The 16,242-nt window shown below is 34.6% G+C and overlaps 1 protein-coding gene across 1 annotated transcript in view; it reads right to left on the bottom strand.

Annotated features, from left to right (window-relative positions):
* Nucleotides 1–4,744: 4,744 nt before the first annotated feature.
* The window catches only part of OPRK1 (opioid receptor kappa 1), a 29,931-nt gene continuing 18,433 nt past the window's right edge, over nucleotides 4,745–16,242 (bottom strand). Inside the window, exons 2-3 of the mRNA XM_044658017.1 lie at nucleotides 15,084–15,436; nucleotides 4,745–5,274 (exon numbers count right to left, since the gene is read on the bottom strand). Coding sequence (XP_044513952.1) covers nucleotides 4,745–5,274; nucleotides 15,084–15,436 — 883 coding nt within the window. The remainder of the gene's footprint in view (nucleotides 5,275–15,083; nucleotides 15,437–16,242) is intronic.

The raw sequence follows: 16,242 nt of genomic DNA, 5'->3' as shown, positions 1-16,242 counted from the left end.
TCCCAATTAATTCAAAATCATTTTTTTGTTGTTCTTTCCCTATATTTTTAGTTATAAATTCAGGATCCTTGATCCTTAAAGGCAAAACCTATTTAGAATTAGGTTTTAGGGTTTTTTCTTTTTACTGCCAGAATCTGGGACACTGCCTTACATTTAGTAGCTTCTTGAGGGCTTTTGTTCTCCCCCACCATACCCCAAACCTTATCTTCTTTCTTAGTACAAATTCTAAATCAAAAGAGAAGCAAGCAATTAGGATTAAGTGATTTGCCCAGGGACACATAGCTAGGAAGTGTCTCAGGGCAGATTTGAACCCAGGTTCTCCCACGTCCATCCTATCCACTGAGTTATGTATTTGCTTCTTCTTGAGTGCTTTTCAAAATATTTAGAATTATAATACTTAGAGGTGAAAACTGCCATATCAATCATCTATTACAACCCTTCATCATATATATGCAGAATTAACATGCTTAGAAATGAAAATGTTTGCCCAAGGTCACAAAAGTAAAAAATAGAATTACAATTTGAATACAGATTTTCTTTTTATACCAAATACACTGCTCTTTGGGGAAAAAATAATTCTGACTCTTTGCAAAGTAATTAGATACCAGGGGGCAGCTGGGTAGCTCAGTGGATTGAGAGTCACACCTAGAGGCGGGAGGTCCTAGATTCAAATCTGGCCTCAGACACTTCCCAGCTGTGTGACCCTGGGCAAGTCACTTGACCCCCATTGCCCACCCTTACCACTATTCCACCAAGGAGCCAATACACAGAAGTTAAGGGTTAAAAAAAAGTAATTAGATGCCAACATTCCACTTTTTTCTTTAATTATACCTTAATGTTTCCAATATTCTCTCTATGAAAAAGAAATAGTCCCAAAATACCTCTATAATATCAGGAAATCACTTTACCTTACTTTTTTTTTTTATTAATACCAATCTAGAGAGAAAAAGTAGTAGAATGAATGAGTCAACACGAGAAATGAATTTTGGGAAATTTAGTTTCTTTTTTTAACAGTATAATTTTTTCATCACAACACACAACCATATACACAATACATAATTATCACCATTTTAGAATATAAGTATGTACATTATATATATGTCATACATATTTCTATCAGATCTCAGAAAAGAAACAAGAAAATACTTTTGGCAATTAGAAGAATTCATTACGGCAAAAGGCTTCCCTTTTTATACATAGTTTTCAGGTTTCTGCTGAATCAAACAATTCTAGCTTTGGGAACAAATTCTCATGAAAGGACCATACAGTACAGTCACAGTTCTCTCTTTGAGAAAGTGCTAAGAGAAATTCAGCCAAATGTATTCCTTTTACTCCAATTATTTATCCTGTCAGGCTGCATTATACATACTAAATGACTAAAAAGGGGGTAAGAATGAGTATTCAAGTTTGGGGCCAAGTTTTGCTCAGAGATACACCCCCAAAGGTCACTTGCTTGTCAAAAATTGACTGTCTTTTGAAATTTTCCAAAATTTCTTTTTAGTTTTTACTTTAAAACAATAGATTAAGAAGACAGTGATAATACCTCTGATTTCATTAGGCTATTAAACTCCCTGGGAAAGAAACTCCCTTTACCAATTGTGGTTGGCACCTTGTCTGCAGTGTATAAGAGCTGTCTAGTGTATAAGAGCTGTCAAAAGAAGTGAAGTCATTTGCCCAGGATCACATAGATAATATGTGTCAGAAGTAGAACTTGAAACTAGATTTTCCAATTATCCACTAAACTATCAATATGTATCAATATAAATTAAAAAAAAATCTTTGTTAAGGGCTATTCAGGGCAAGGTCATAATAAGGATCCTGGATGCCCAAGAATCACACCTTTCTCTGCTACCGGGGTCACTCTATTAATTCTTTTATCTATATCTCGCTCACTGCTGCTTTATCATATGGTACCTCTCTCCAAATCCTTAATCTCTTGTCACAAATCTATGTGATAGAAGCAATCACTGGTAAAACTAGTAAAGTAGAAAAATTGCCACAAAAAAAGGTGAGGGGTAGCTACCTAAAGTTGGACAGCCTCATTCTGTCCTCAGATAGATACTTGTGTATTGTCTTGCCATAGAATGGCATAGCAAAACATAATATAATAGGGACTAATAAAAAAGGGCCTTTGACAATGCCATGGTCTGAGGGCACGTACCTGGCACAAATCTTGAACCTCCTGCTACACAGAAAAAAAAATTTCTAGGAGAGGAGCTTAAAAACCAGGCAATATTTTTGACAAAGAGGTTTAATGCATCATACTCTTTTCTTATTATTATATCCCTAAACTTTGCATCTTTCTGTATATTTTTGGGATCATCCATAGACCTAATGAAGGCCATAAGATTCTCTAAGTATCCTTGGCACAAGATGGGCAGATGTCTTCTATCCAGGTATAAGATCCAGATGACCTCAGTGCCAATCAGGGTGTTAGCATGAGGACGTCTCATGTACCCTTCACAGAACCCTCTTTCATGCTTAGAATCCAAGTTTTTGTTTACTCCCCAGGGTAATAGTTGCAACGGGGAGGCTAGAGCACAAACAGATGAATTAGTTGTTCCAGGAAATAAATAACATTATCTTGATATTTATAAATATTATGTATAATATGCTTCAGAAAGGAACATACTTCTTTACTACTCAGTATTATGTACTCAAGCTACTGTGTATATACATATATGTATATGAGTATTCACATGTGTTCACATATATGTATGTATACACATATCCATTGAGGATTGCAGTTGGTATATTTAAGTATATCACGTTATAGTCAATAAATATTAAAATTGGCTATATATCTGGCTATAAAAGCACAAATATGCTTACATAATTCAATGAAATATGAGATAAAAATTCCTTAATTTTCATTTAGAAATGTGTCCAGGGACACAGTTCAAAGAATTTAGGAAACATTCTGTATGTATAAGATAGAGACAAGCTAACACAGTTGAGGTAAAATTTGAAAATATTGGTTTAACTTCTTAAGTGCCAAGTTTTGGTTTAGTGGATATAATAAAGACACACAAGTATAAGAGCAAGCAGGTATATTCCATGAGAATTAAAATTACAGATGTGTATATGTCAATGGAGCTAATGAGAATAATGATCCTTTTTAAACCCTGGATAGTATTTATCTTGTACCCACCTGGGGAAAAAGCCTTAAGTCTCAAATTCACCCATTGGCCCAGGCATATGTCAAAGCAATGAACAAGGAAGGGGAAAGTACCCTAGCTTGGTGAGGTCAAAGAGAATGCATAAATGAAGTATAATTCCCATTATACCTGTACTGTTTTGAAATTTTCCTCACTTTAGAGTTTAGAGACTAAATGGCAAATCACCATACATAGGCTGCTAAAGGTTCTACTCCAACTACTCCTTCTTTAACTTGACCCACGCCAAAGCACAATAAAACAAAACCATATAGTTTCAATGTTCTGCCCATGAATGGCATTTCACCAGTGTATCCCATCATAAAAAAAGAAAATCTGAGCTCTATTTACAGAAAACTGTCAGTCTATATTGATGATGGGATAAATCCAGATAAATTATAGGGTTGAACCCTCAGGATGAATTAAGCTTTTAAGGAAACTTTAGAAATGGACTCTTTTGGGTTAAGCAGGCACACTGGTACTCTAGCCATCTGAAAGAGATTGCGTCACTTCCAAAAGTCCTATGATTAATTCCAGAAAATATGGTAATGACTGGAGAAATGTTTTAAGTGCTGTAATGATTGCCAGCAGTATCATCTCTCCAAGCGAATGAATTACCTGCTTGGGTTATTTTTTATTTAGGCACACATGTCAAGAAGAACTAATAATGGGCCAGCCCATCCTTTATCTACATATATAAAATATTTCAAGATGAAGTTCAGGTATATTTTAAGCAACCAAACTCTCTCTGACTCCAGTTCTCTTTTTGTACAGAGATGATCAAGGGAAGATTTTTTCCCCCAACATATTTTCCAAGGTATGACTTAACAACTATATAATTTATCATCTTAAATACCAGAAAATAATAGCTAAAAGTATTAAGCATCATCTGCAAATGCCAAGTACATCAAAATATATTAGAAACTTTATTTCTGGCATTCTAACAATTTATTTTTATCTTTTTAAATAGCAAAAGACTCTCACATTATACAGAAACATTACACACTTTAGGTGTAAATTCAGGCCATGCGTAAGCTGAAATTTTTGCCACAAAATCAAAGGAAATTCTTGTCCAGGAAGAGTAAAGGAAGATAGGGAGAACTTCACAGTGGCCATCCTTCTTGAAACTGCCACTGTGCAAAGATCTGGATTTACAGTGTTCACCCTCGGACTAAAGTAAATGCTTCTTGTTCTCTTTTTTCAATTCAATTATATGAACAATATCTCTGCATATAAGGCCATAGCAAATGGTGGTGAGCTTAGTTTAAGCCTTAGAAGATGGAAATCTGACTTTATCTTCCATAGCAACAACTGTCAGATAGTCTGACCTCCTAGATTTAAAGAAGGTACCTTCCCAGTTAGATTTTTTTTTTGTCCTCAAATCCTGCCTTAAAACTTTGGTATCAACTGAGCTTGACTGCCATAGCAGCTAACCCTTGCCATGACTCCACAACATAAGAACTTCTAAAAGTCTTTCCAAAAATAAAATTCTGTTTCCAGGCTCAGACTGCTGTGGTAATCTGAGTTAATCCTAGATCATTGAACTCCTCTCTTCCTGGAGAACTATATGAAGACATTTCCACGACTAGTCATACAGGTTTATTTATCCCATCAACCTCCCTCATGTAGGGAGTGTCCTGAACTGTGTTTTGGACTCTACTGGTACTCTGCCTCTCCATCCTCCTAAATGGGAAACAAAAGTCCCTGAAACATCTTTTGAAGTTTTCATCCAAGAAAGCATAGAGAATGGGGTTTAGGCTACTGTTGGTATACCCTAAAGCTATGCAGAAATAATAGCTAGAAAGGGCTGCTGTACTATGGGAGGTGTTCCCCAGGGCCTCAACCAGTACAAATATATGAATGGGGGTCCAACAGATTATAAAGACTGCCACCACCACCAGAACAAGTCTGGTGATTCGGCGGAGGTTTCGATCTTTTTCTCGAGAGCCAGAGAGTAGCTTCACGCTCTTTAAGCGCAAGATCATCAAAGTATAGCAAACAATGATGATAAGAACTGGAATCACAAACGCAAAAACAAAGACACAGATCTTCATGAAGAGGTCCCACCAAGAGTAATCATCATCTGGGAACTGCAAAGAGCATTCAATGGTATCTAAATCTGGAAGAAATAAGAGAAAAACAATAATAAAGAGATTAGACCAAACATCTCGCAAATTTTTATAGACACATGGTAGTGATCATTTAAAATGTACTCAGTAGATATTCTATTTGGAGAAATGAGTTATTCTAATATATTATCACACAGAGGGCAGTTAGATAGTCAGTAGGTTGAGAGCCAAGCCTAGAAATGGGAGGTCCTGGGTTCAGATCTGGCCTCAGACACTTCCTAGCTGTGTTCCTTGGGCAAGTCACTTAATTCCAATTGCAAGCCTGTACCATTTTTTTTTTGCCTTGGTACCAATATTGTTGTGAGGAAGATTAATACTTAATTAACTACTACCTAATCTTCCTCACAACAATATGTAGTATTGATTCTAAAAGAGAAGGTAAGGGTTTATATATATATATGTGTGTGTAAATGTATGTGTGTATATTATCACACAAAGTAAGACAAGAAAGTATAAAGTTCACACTCCAATGAGGCTTTTACCTTTCAGTGGAGAACCAAGGGTACCAAGAAACTAATTACACACTGGTCATATAAGGTACTTTAATTACAGAGTAAATCAATAAAAATATTAATAAACATTGTTCATTTCCTTGTAATGTATAAAGCTCATAATTACTAAAATTCATTTTTTTTCTAGCTGACATTCACGAGGAACTCAGGTGATATTTTTCTAATGGAAAACTGCCTTTATTAAGTTTTTTATTTTTTTAAACAATTTTCAAACCACTGACAACCTAAAATAAAATTCAGTTGGATTAAACAATAGAATTTTGAAGTCAGCCATACAATTTTGCAATGACTCACAAATATGAAAGAAATTTGATTGAGCTACAAGATATCTGGAAATGAACCAAGATAAATGCAATCCATGGCTCAAAAGCTCACTTGCATGCGATACCCCTTATTAGTGAATATGAATTACTCAATGCTCTTCAAATGAATGAGGAAAAATGTAAGTGAGAGCTTGAAGGAGAAGACAGACCCTGACCTTCTGGCTTTCAGTTTTGAAAAAATAATACACTCAGTTTCAACTTCCCTTGAAGGGAGAGCCACTGAAGGGGGCAGAGAAAGATTCTTGAAAGAAGCTGACTTTTAAGCTTTGAGCAATGGATTATATCAATTAGAAAATAAATAAATTTCAGTAATTATGACTCCATTTCATATGTTTGGGCAATTGCCTAAAATGCAAACAAAACAATTTTGACTCAAAAATATTTAGGAAATTATCTAAATAATGGTAGTAAAATTTTATTTTTCCTTTTTTTTTAACTGTAATATGTATAAAGAAGGCTATGGCCAATTTTTTCTTCTTTTAAACTAGAAAATCACTTCCATTTCACTGCTTCCTTTTAGTTGAACAGATTTTTTTTCAACAATGGAAGGAGTAGAAACTCAGTCCTATCCTTATTTAGATGGTATCCAGTGGCAAGTTTATTTGCTCATGCCTTTTCCTTTAGTATATGAGAAAAGAGTTGAGATAATATTGAAAGGGGTTCTCTTCTTTTCATGGGAATTGTTTACACAAATATAGAATTATTTTTTTCTGACATAAGAAAATTCTGTTCCTTAAAAAGTATAAGTCTATTTCCTAAAATATTTTAAATACCTTCTACAACAAATAACTCACAAAAGAATAAAACATTCTATATTCAGATTACTATTCATCATCCCACAAATTACAAAACATGTAATTATTGTGAATGCTAATAAGGATATATGTTTCAGAGGCATTCCCTTTTGCTGGCTCAGAAGCAAGTCAAAGAGTAGTAGATGAAAAGTCAATCAAGTCAAAGGTCATTTTTAGCACCTGAAGAGAATTTGCACAAACTAATGCTAGGATGAACATTTGATCATAATGAGATCATAATAAGAAGACTAAAGGAAGTCAAAACTGAGAGGTATTTCTTAAACTTCTGCATCCAGCTTTCACTTGGACATTAATGCTGTACCAGAAAACTAATATCAGGGCAATAAGGTGGTACAGTGGAGAGAGTGCCCAGGCTGGAGTGGGGAGGACCTGGTTTTAAATCTATCCTGAGAAACTTCCTATCTGCCTGAACCTGGGCAAATTATTGAACCCTATTTGCTTAGCACTTCCAGTTCTGTCTTACAGTTGTTACTAAGACAGAAAGTAAGGATTTAAGAAAGAAAAAGAAAGACATTATTCATGTTTTCATCATCTTGTGGGAGTGTGATAGATCTAAACTTAAGATTTAGTTAATAAAGCAATATCACAAAGAGGAAATTCCCTTCACTAATGCAGACTGGCAATTATTATGCTTTACAGTGTTTTTTGTCTAGGTTACTTACAAGATAGGTGACTTTCTATATACTCAAATAGCTAGTTATGTGTCAGAGGTAGGACTTGAATTCAAGGCTTTCTGATTCTGAGGATATTCATCTCACTGCCTCTTTTGGCATTTTTGCCTTTACTAGAAATGTTTAATAAGTATATTAAAATATATTTGACAAAAACAACTGATTTTCAGTCTTATCACTTGTCACTATCTTGGATTTTTATTAAGAAAGTAGTCTGTAGTAGATAGGTAGTGCAATGGATAGAATGCAATATCTAAAGTCAGGAAAACTCATCTTTCTGAGTGCAAATCTGGCCTCCAACAAATTTGTTGCTGTGTGACTCTGAGCAAATCATTTAAGTCTATTTGCCTCGGTTCCTCATCTGTAAAATGAGCTGGAGAAGGAGTCGGTAAACCACTCTAGGATCTTTGCCAATAAAACACCCCTGGAGTTATGAAGAATTAGACACTAAACAAGTAAACAACAACAAATAAGAATGCAACCTGTTAAGAGTAGAGGATCTATTTTTGACTTCTTTATTCTCTCAAAATTCCTTCCTGAGGGGGCCGCTGGGTAGCTCAGTGAATTGAGAGCCAGGCCTAGAGACGGGAGGTCCTAGGTTCAAATCTGCTCTCAGACACTTCCCAGCTGTGTGACCCTGGGCAAGTCACTTGACCCCCATTGCCTACCCTTGCCACTCTTCTGCCTTGGAGCCAATACACAATATTGACTCCAAGATGGAAGGTAAGAGTTTTATAAAAAAAATAAATAAAAATTTCCTCCCTGGGAATCATGTGTATATGAATTCCTTAATGATATTAATGGTAAAAACAATGATAGACTGCTTTTCAGGTCAAGAGTAGGAGAAGCTTTTAGCTCTATGTAAAGCAGAATACTAACTTTGTGAGTTTGCTTAATTATTTTAACTTTGAAACGTTATTTCCTATGTGAAATATAATTAATGATAATTATATAGGTTTTGTCTATGAAACATCAATCAAAGTAAAGTTGGAAGTAGTCCATTACTGTAGTTATACATATAAAGGAAGGAGAAATCCTTCAGTGAATTCCAAGTAGTACAGTGGATAGAGGACCAGGTCTAGAGTCAGGAAGACTTATCTTCCTGAGTTCAAATCTGTCCTTTGACACTACTAGCTATGTAACTCTGTCCAAATCATTTAATCCTGTTTGCCTCAGTTTCTGCATCTGTAAAATGAGCTAGAGAAGTGATTGGCAAAACACTTCAGTATCTTTGCCAAGAAAACCCCAAAATGGGATCATGAAGAGTTGTGAACAAAAACACATACACTTTAATATAAAAAGAACCATGAAAAAGTGGAAGAAAATCAAATATTTAAATTATGAGAGGAAGTAGTTTTTTCTCTTAAATCAAAGGAATTATTTTGTCTATTGTTAGACATGCTTGTTTATATAAAAATAATGTTAAAAGTGTATAAAAGAAAAAGTAATATAATTAAAATGAAAATGGAGTTTAGGAAAATATTTATAACAAATATGATAAATATTAAATATTAAGAAAATGATTACATTTTATAAGGGCAACTCTCAGTCTGCAATGTATAAATGGTTAAAGGATGTGAAAAGATACTCTTAAAAAGAAGAAAGCCAAATTGTTCATAATAACTTAAGGATTTTAATATAATAATTTCAGAGGTACAAATAATTATAAGGAGAAAAATTCAATGTAAATAGGGTTGTAGAGAGATGGGTACACTCATTGCTTCCTGATAAGAATGTAAACATATAGACTCTTTGAAGAACAACCTCATCATACTTGGTGAAAGCTTTAAAAAATCAGCATACATTTTGAGGTATTAATTGCTTTGTTGGAAATATGTATTATGTGTAAAGCAATAACAAAAACAGCTGATTGCTCAAGATTTCTCATATTACTATCAGTTGTATTTAGAAAGAAAAACAATTGCTAACAACCTAATTTTCCAATAATAGAAGAGCGATTAAATAAATTGTAGTGCAATAATGAAATGGAAAACAAATCAAATTAATATGAGTATGAATGAGGAAAGTAAGGAAATATAGAAATAATTTTATTAAATGATGCAAGGTAGAAAGGTCAAATTAGAATAAATATGCACACTAATTATAACCACACAATAGGAAAAGTAAATAAAAATGAATAGGCAAATGATCCTGTTGGAAACTTATATTTCATGTATTAAAATTCATCTACTTACATGTAAATAGTAGGAAAGGGAATTTAATTAGTTGTATTTAAGTATATTAAATCATGAATCATGTATCTTATGATTTTTAGAAGGAGAAAACCAAAGGCATTACTATGAAAATTAAAGCCAAAATAATCATTTATCTGATTATTTTTAGTATAAATATTTTAGTCAGATATTGTTGACATTCTACTTTAGCTTGTCTGTATTTTTCTTAATAATCTCTAGAAGGTGCTTCAGCTTCTTTCATAATCTATTTTGTCTTAAAAGCTTATACTTCATATCTAATATTGTCTTGCTAATTAATCACCAAGTTAAACATCTTGCCCCATTCTTAGATTTTTCTTTTATTCTACTTTCATTTATGTAAGGAACATCCTATGTGAAAACTCCTTTCAATGATTGCCTTGAATGTTGAGAGGTTAAAAGACCTGTGGCGGGTCACTAATCTCTTTTTTATCAGAGTTGGATAAAACTAAGCCTTCCACTCCTCTACTCACTATACCATGCTGCCTCTGCTCTTTGTTACCATGCTAAAAATACTTCAGTGCCATAAAGATCCTTCTGTGACTCATCATTGCTGGCACTTCTTCTACCAATCCTCCTCAATAGTCAATAGTTATCAAATCTTGTCATGTTGGACTTCTCAAAAAAATTCTCATATCTGTTTCTTTCCACTCACATCATAACCACCCAGATCAGGCCTTCCCTTCTTGGATAATCCATTTCGAGAGATGCTTAATCTCCCTGTCTTTCTCAGGCCTCTCTCCTCTCTGATCCATTGTCCACACAGTAGCCAAGTAATATTCCTAAAGCATGAGTTTAATTGGGTCACCCCCTACTTAAAGGAGCTCCCTTATTTCCAAGCTAGGTTCTTAAATTCTTTTGTGTTATAAAGCTTTTTGGCAGTGTCGTTGATGAAACTTGGAGACTCCTTCGCAGAATGTTTTTAAAAACCAATTATGATAAAGCACAGTTAACAAGTGTTTTATTCTGGTTCACAAACCAACACCTTAAGAAACATTGGTCTAGGATAATTACAAAGTCCTTTACTTGGCATTTAAAGCCTTTCAGAATCAGACTCCATTCTACCTTTTTAGGCTGATATACATTTCCCTGGTATACAACAGGTTGCCACTTCTTGGAACCCCTGGCATTACTCAGAGTTCAATGGAAATGCTACTTGCTTCAAAAGGTCCCCAGTTGTTAGAAAGATTTTTTCGTTCACCAAGTCTTAAATTTGTCTCAGAAACATCCACTAGTTACTTTTAAACTAAGCCGTCTAATGCCTCCTGTCTTGGCAGTCCCTCAGCATCTTAAGATGGCTATCAAATCCTAAACTTTCTACTTTCCAAGTTAAACAGCCCTAGTTTTTTAAAAATCCATTCTCAGAAAATTAACTAGTCCTTTCATCATCACGGTGGCTTAGCAGCATATCCATTTCCTTCCTAAAATGTGTTGTCTAAAACTTAATACAACATTCCAGTTGTAACCTGGCCTTAAGAGAAAGAAGACATGAAATCATCATCTCCCTGCTTCTGGATGCTGCACTTCTAAATGCAATCTGAGTGTTCATTAACAGTCTTAGTTTGATGAGTTTCCTGGGTTCATACAGATGGTAAGTAAGAGAGCCAGGATTTAACCCCAAATCTCCTGACTGCTTTTCTGGTTCCTTTTCTACTGCATCATGTTGTCAATTACCAAAATTTTCTAGCAGGTTTAATATTACCAGTGTAATGTTCAGAAACTCTTTCCTACAAAATTCTCAGAAAGGAAAACTTTAATATTCACTATATTCTGAACTGCTATGGAAAAGAAATGTATTTTCTCTGGTATTTGGTTTCCAATAAATGCAAATAATAAGTTTCTGTCTTCAATGTGCAAGTCTCCTCCTATCACTTAGCTATTTATTCACACACTATAGGAAATTTATATGTACAGTCCCTTACCTTGACTCAGGCTTCATATTCTGCACAAAGACCTAAGACTTAAAAAAAGACTCTTCTGAGTTTTTTTCTCTCTGAGGATATAAGAAACAAATTCCAAATGTATTCAAACATACAGAATGTCTTCTCTTTAAAAAAGAGTTAAGACATGAGTATGGGTGAGCACATCTATAATCCACCCTTGATACTAAAGAGGCTGAGTCTGGTGGAGAGGACAAGCCCATCAGGAGTGTCCACACTAAGTTCAGCAGCAATACAGTGAGCTCCCAGGTTCAAGGGCCCAGCCAGGAGAGGTGAAAAGAGGAGAGGAGAGAGAAAAGGGAAGAGAGGGAAAAGGGAGAAGGGGAAAAAGAGAGAGAGATTATTTAGATATCTTCAAAAAGCTATTAATCATAACCTTCTTTGGCTATGATGGAAATTCAGTTCAGAGTTTTAAAGAGAAAAGCACAATGTGCTTTATTAAATTACTTTTACCATAGAAGATATGTTATTATTTCAAGACATGTACCTGAGCCATGACCTTGAAAGTATTTTACAGCCATATGTAGTCAATTATCTGTGCCCACAGGTATTCATGAACTGTAGCACTTACACAATTGCTGCAGAGAGAAACATCATCTATAATTTTCAAAGTGATTGTTCTGCCAGCAAAAATGAAATTCTATTAAGAGCAGAGTTCTTTTCATAACTGTTCCTTTTACCCTAGAGATGCAAAAACCTAGAAATAGAGTGAAAAGAATAATGATCCTGTTTGGCTAGGGACATGAGCTAATGACCTGAACCTGAAAAGTTTGTCTATCACTTCTTAAATTCGATTACTAAGATTTTGAGAGGATTGGCCCCTCAAGTGTATGGGGTTAAATAAATGGTGCTGCTGAAGACAGGCTGACTTGTTACTAGGAGGGAAGGAAAAAGCCCCAATCTGTCTTATGAGGGTTTTAACATGTTGACTTGTTCCATGGTACACAAAACATGCAGCAAGGTCTTGGAGTAGGCACTCCAAATAATTGCAGTGCACTTGTCAAATTCATTTCCTGCCTATGTGAACAGAACTAAAAACCATAGGGGGAAAAAAGAGAATGATCCTTCTCAACCCTGGGGCATGGGGAACATGATTTTCCTATTATTTATACAGATTTAAGTACTATTTTTCCTCCTGTCTTCTGTTTTTTTGTTTTTTTTTCCTTACTGGGTCTATTTGATAGTCACAATAATATTCTAAGAATTCACTTTTCTTTTGTTCTCTTCTAGGGCCTAAGCTGTTTAAGACTTTATAGATGAAGTTTTGGACTCATTCATGAAAATAAGCTCTAGTCATGAATACTGAATTGAATATTGACTAATCATGAATTAGTTTAGTGTGTGAACTGCTTATCTGATTCACCGGTACTTGGAAACAAAACGTGAATTGATCATGATTGGTTAGAATTTATTTTGTGTCTCAAAGAATGCTTCATTCATTCATTCATTTATTTATTTTAATTCTTACTTTTTGTCTTAGAATTAATACTAAGTATCAGTTACAAAGCAGAAGTGCAGCTAGGGCTAGGCAGTTTGACTTAAGTGACTTTGTTAGGGCCAGACAGCTAGACAGTGTCTAAGTATAGATTTGAATCCTGGACCTTCCAACTCCATGCTTGCCTCTCTATCCACTGAGCCACTTAGCTGCCCCTTTAAAGAATCTTTTTTATATTTAACTATAGTCTATATTTTTTCTATATTTGCCATTAATGACGTATTGAAATGTCCTTGCCTTAGACATTAGCTTCACATCTACTGGCAATACACAACCTCTAACTGACAGTTTCTTCATCTGTAAAATTGGGATGATAATAATAGCAACTACTTTTCAAAGTTGCAGTGAGGCTAAAATACAATAATGGTTGTAAAGTTCTTTGAGAAACAAAGTACAAAGTAAGTATTATCAGTACCATTTTAATCAATTTATACTGCATTTATTGTGTTTACAACTTTTCAAGAACAAATCTATTGTACCAAGTTGAGAAAGATATGTAAACACATATAATCACCAAAAGACTTTATTTTAGCCAATTGTCTGCTATCCTACATTTTATCTCCTGCATTAAGGCAGTCTGTTGTAATTTTTGAGAGAAGATTGATCTGGATTCAAAGTCCATCTCTGTTGTCTGTCAATGGATAAACACACTCTCTCTGAGGCTTATTTTTCTCATCTGTAAAGAAGGATAATAATACCTGCAATACATACCTCCCAAGGCAGTAATGAGGGTATAATGAGATGCTATATGTCAACTGCCTTGAAATATTAAATTGCTATAGATAAATGTCAGTTACTTTTTCTAGAGACTACTTCATGCCTACCTGCACTTAAGTCTTATTCTGATGTCTCATTCATTCAGCCAATTAACATTCATTAAAAGTATTCTATGTCCCTGCCAGACTGTGCTAAGTGCTGGGAATACAAAGAAAAGCAAAAGACAGTCTCTTTTCTCAAGAAGTTTACAGTCTAATGGAGGAGACAACTTACAAATGGCTATGTATAAACAAGCTATGTAGAGGAAAAACTGGAGATAATAGTAGAGATAACCCTAGATTTTCAAGGACTAAATCAGACAAGAATAAGATCTGTCAAATCCTACCAAGCAAAAAAGATTTTGAATAGGGATCAGGCTAGTAACAGCATTGATATCTAGTATTAGAGGACAAGGCTGGCTAAATTTAAAAGGGCTAATCATCAAAACGATGGCCACCAAATGTTTTGTTGTTGTTTGGTTGCTTTTTATCAGGGCAATGACTGCAACCAATTGAAGAATCGTCAGTGTCCACACTCAGAAATCATGGGCATTTTGAAATAATGAAATAGCTCAAACTCAAATATTTTTTGCTTAATAATAATTACATATAGAGTACCCCAGTGTCTGTAGAGAACTTTACATCTCCATTTTATAAATAAGGAAATTGAATATGAAAGAGATAAGGTATTTGCCCAGGGTCATATAGCTAAATAGGTGTCAAATTCAAGTCTTGATTCCAAATACAGCCCTCTTTCCACTGCAACACCTAGCTGCCTAAATAATAACTGGCACCCTAAAAACAGGTTAAAATAATTACTGGAACAGAAGAAATTTATTCACTCTCTCCTATTCCTGAAATTCTCACCCCCCCCCCCATCACTATCATTTGATTTCTTTCAAGGCCCAGATAAAATTTTATCTTCTACAAGAAACCTTTCATGATCCCCCTGAATTCTGGTGCCTTCCCTTTGTGGACTATCTCTGGGTTTATTCTGTCCCAGCATTTTCTATTATTTGGGGAGAAAGGGCAAAAGCTTGGGTAATACTGAAAGAGTTAAATGTTGACTACTTACCTTCTCTGACCTTGGTTCCCCCTAGAACTATAGCAGAAATACCAACAGAGGATGATAGTAACCAGATACATATGTTGATAATCTTTGCCTTCAAGGGAGTGCGGAAGTCCAAAGCCTTGACAGGGTGGCACACTGCAATGTAACGGTCGACACTCATCATGGTCAGTGTGAATATGCTGGTAAACATATTATAGTAGTCGATAGAAATCACAACTTTACAAAGCACATCTCCGAAGGGCCAAGAATTCATCAGATATTCGGTGCTTTGGAAAGGCATAGTGGTAGTAACCAATGCATCTGCCATAGCCAAATTAAATATGTAAATATTGGTTGCTGTCTTCATCTTTGTATATCTGAAATAAAAAACAAAATTCAATTTTTTCTATCAATATGTCCGATTTATATAGAACTGTGGAAGCTAAACATTCTAATAGAGTATTATTCATTCTGAAGTTCAGCTGGCATTGACTCATTGAATATTTTAGTTTTCTCCCCTTTAATATAGTTAATGACATATGTTTCCAAGTATTCTTTCAATAAAATTTTTCAGATTATATTTTGCAAAAATATATTTTGACTGTTTCACAGATTTCTCCTTCCTAAGGAAAACTACAGATTTTAAGCTAAGAAAAAGTATCATTTAATGATAAAACAAATAACTATGATTAATGATCTTAGGGATTGTATTAGAGATATGAGTCAAAACTAAATAATGATATTGAAAATGATAGCAAGATGATATATGCCTTATAAAAGCTGGGCAAACAGTTCATGAGGAATGGAGGAAAAATTATAGAAGTTGAAAAGAATGGAAGAGACTATCTAATCCAATTCATTTTCTAGCTAAGAAAAATTTTCCTGATCAATAGGGGCTAGAGGATTAGACTTGGAGATAGAAAGACCTGAGTTCAAATCCTATTTCATACTAGAATGAGAATATGGCCCTGGTAAGTCACTACTTCTATTTGCTTCAGTTTTCTTATCTGTGAAATAGGGATAAGACTAGCACCTACCTCCCAGATTGTTTGAGAATGAAATAAAATATATGTAAGATATTTTACAAAACTTAACATACTATATTAATGCTAGTTATGCTATTATTATTATCATAGTTATTACCTCATTAAGCCTCCAGTTTTCATTCTATGCAATGATGGTG

Source organism: Gracilinanus agilis, chromosome 1 (assembly GCF_016433145.1).
Source record: "Gracilinanus agilis isolate LMUSP501 chromosome 1, AgileGrace, whole genome shotgun sequence".
Lineage (NCBI taxonomy): Eukaryota > Metazoa > Chordata > Mammalia > Didelphimorphia > Didelphidae > Gracilinanus > Gracilinanus agilis.
The sequence above is the reverse complement of the archived record's forward strand: the minus strand, read 5'-3'. Positions and strand labels throughout refer to the sequence as shown.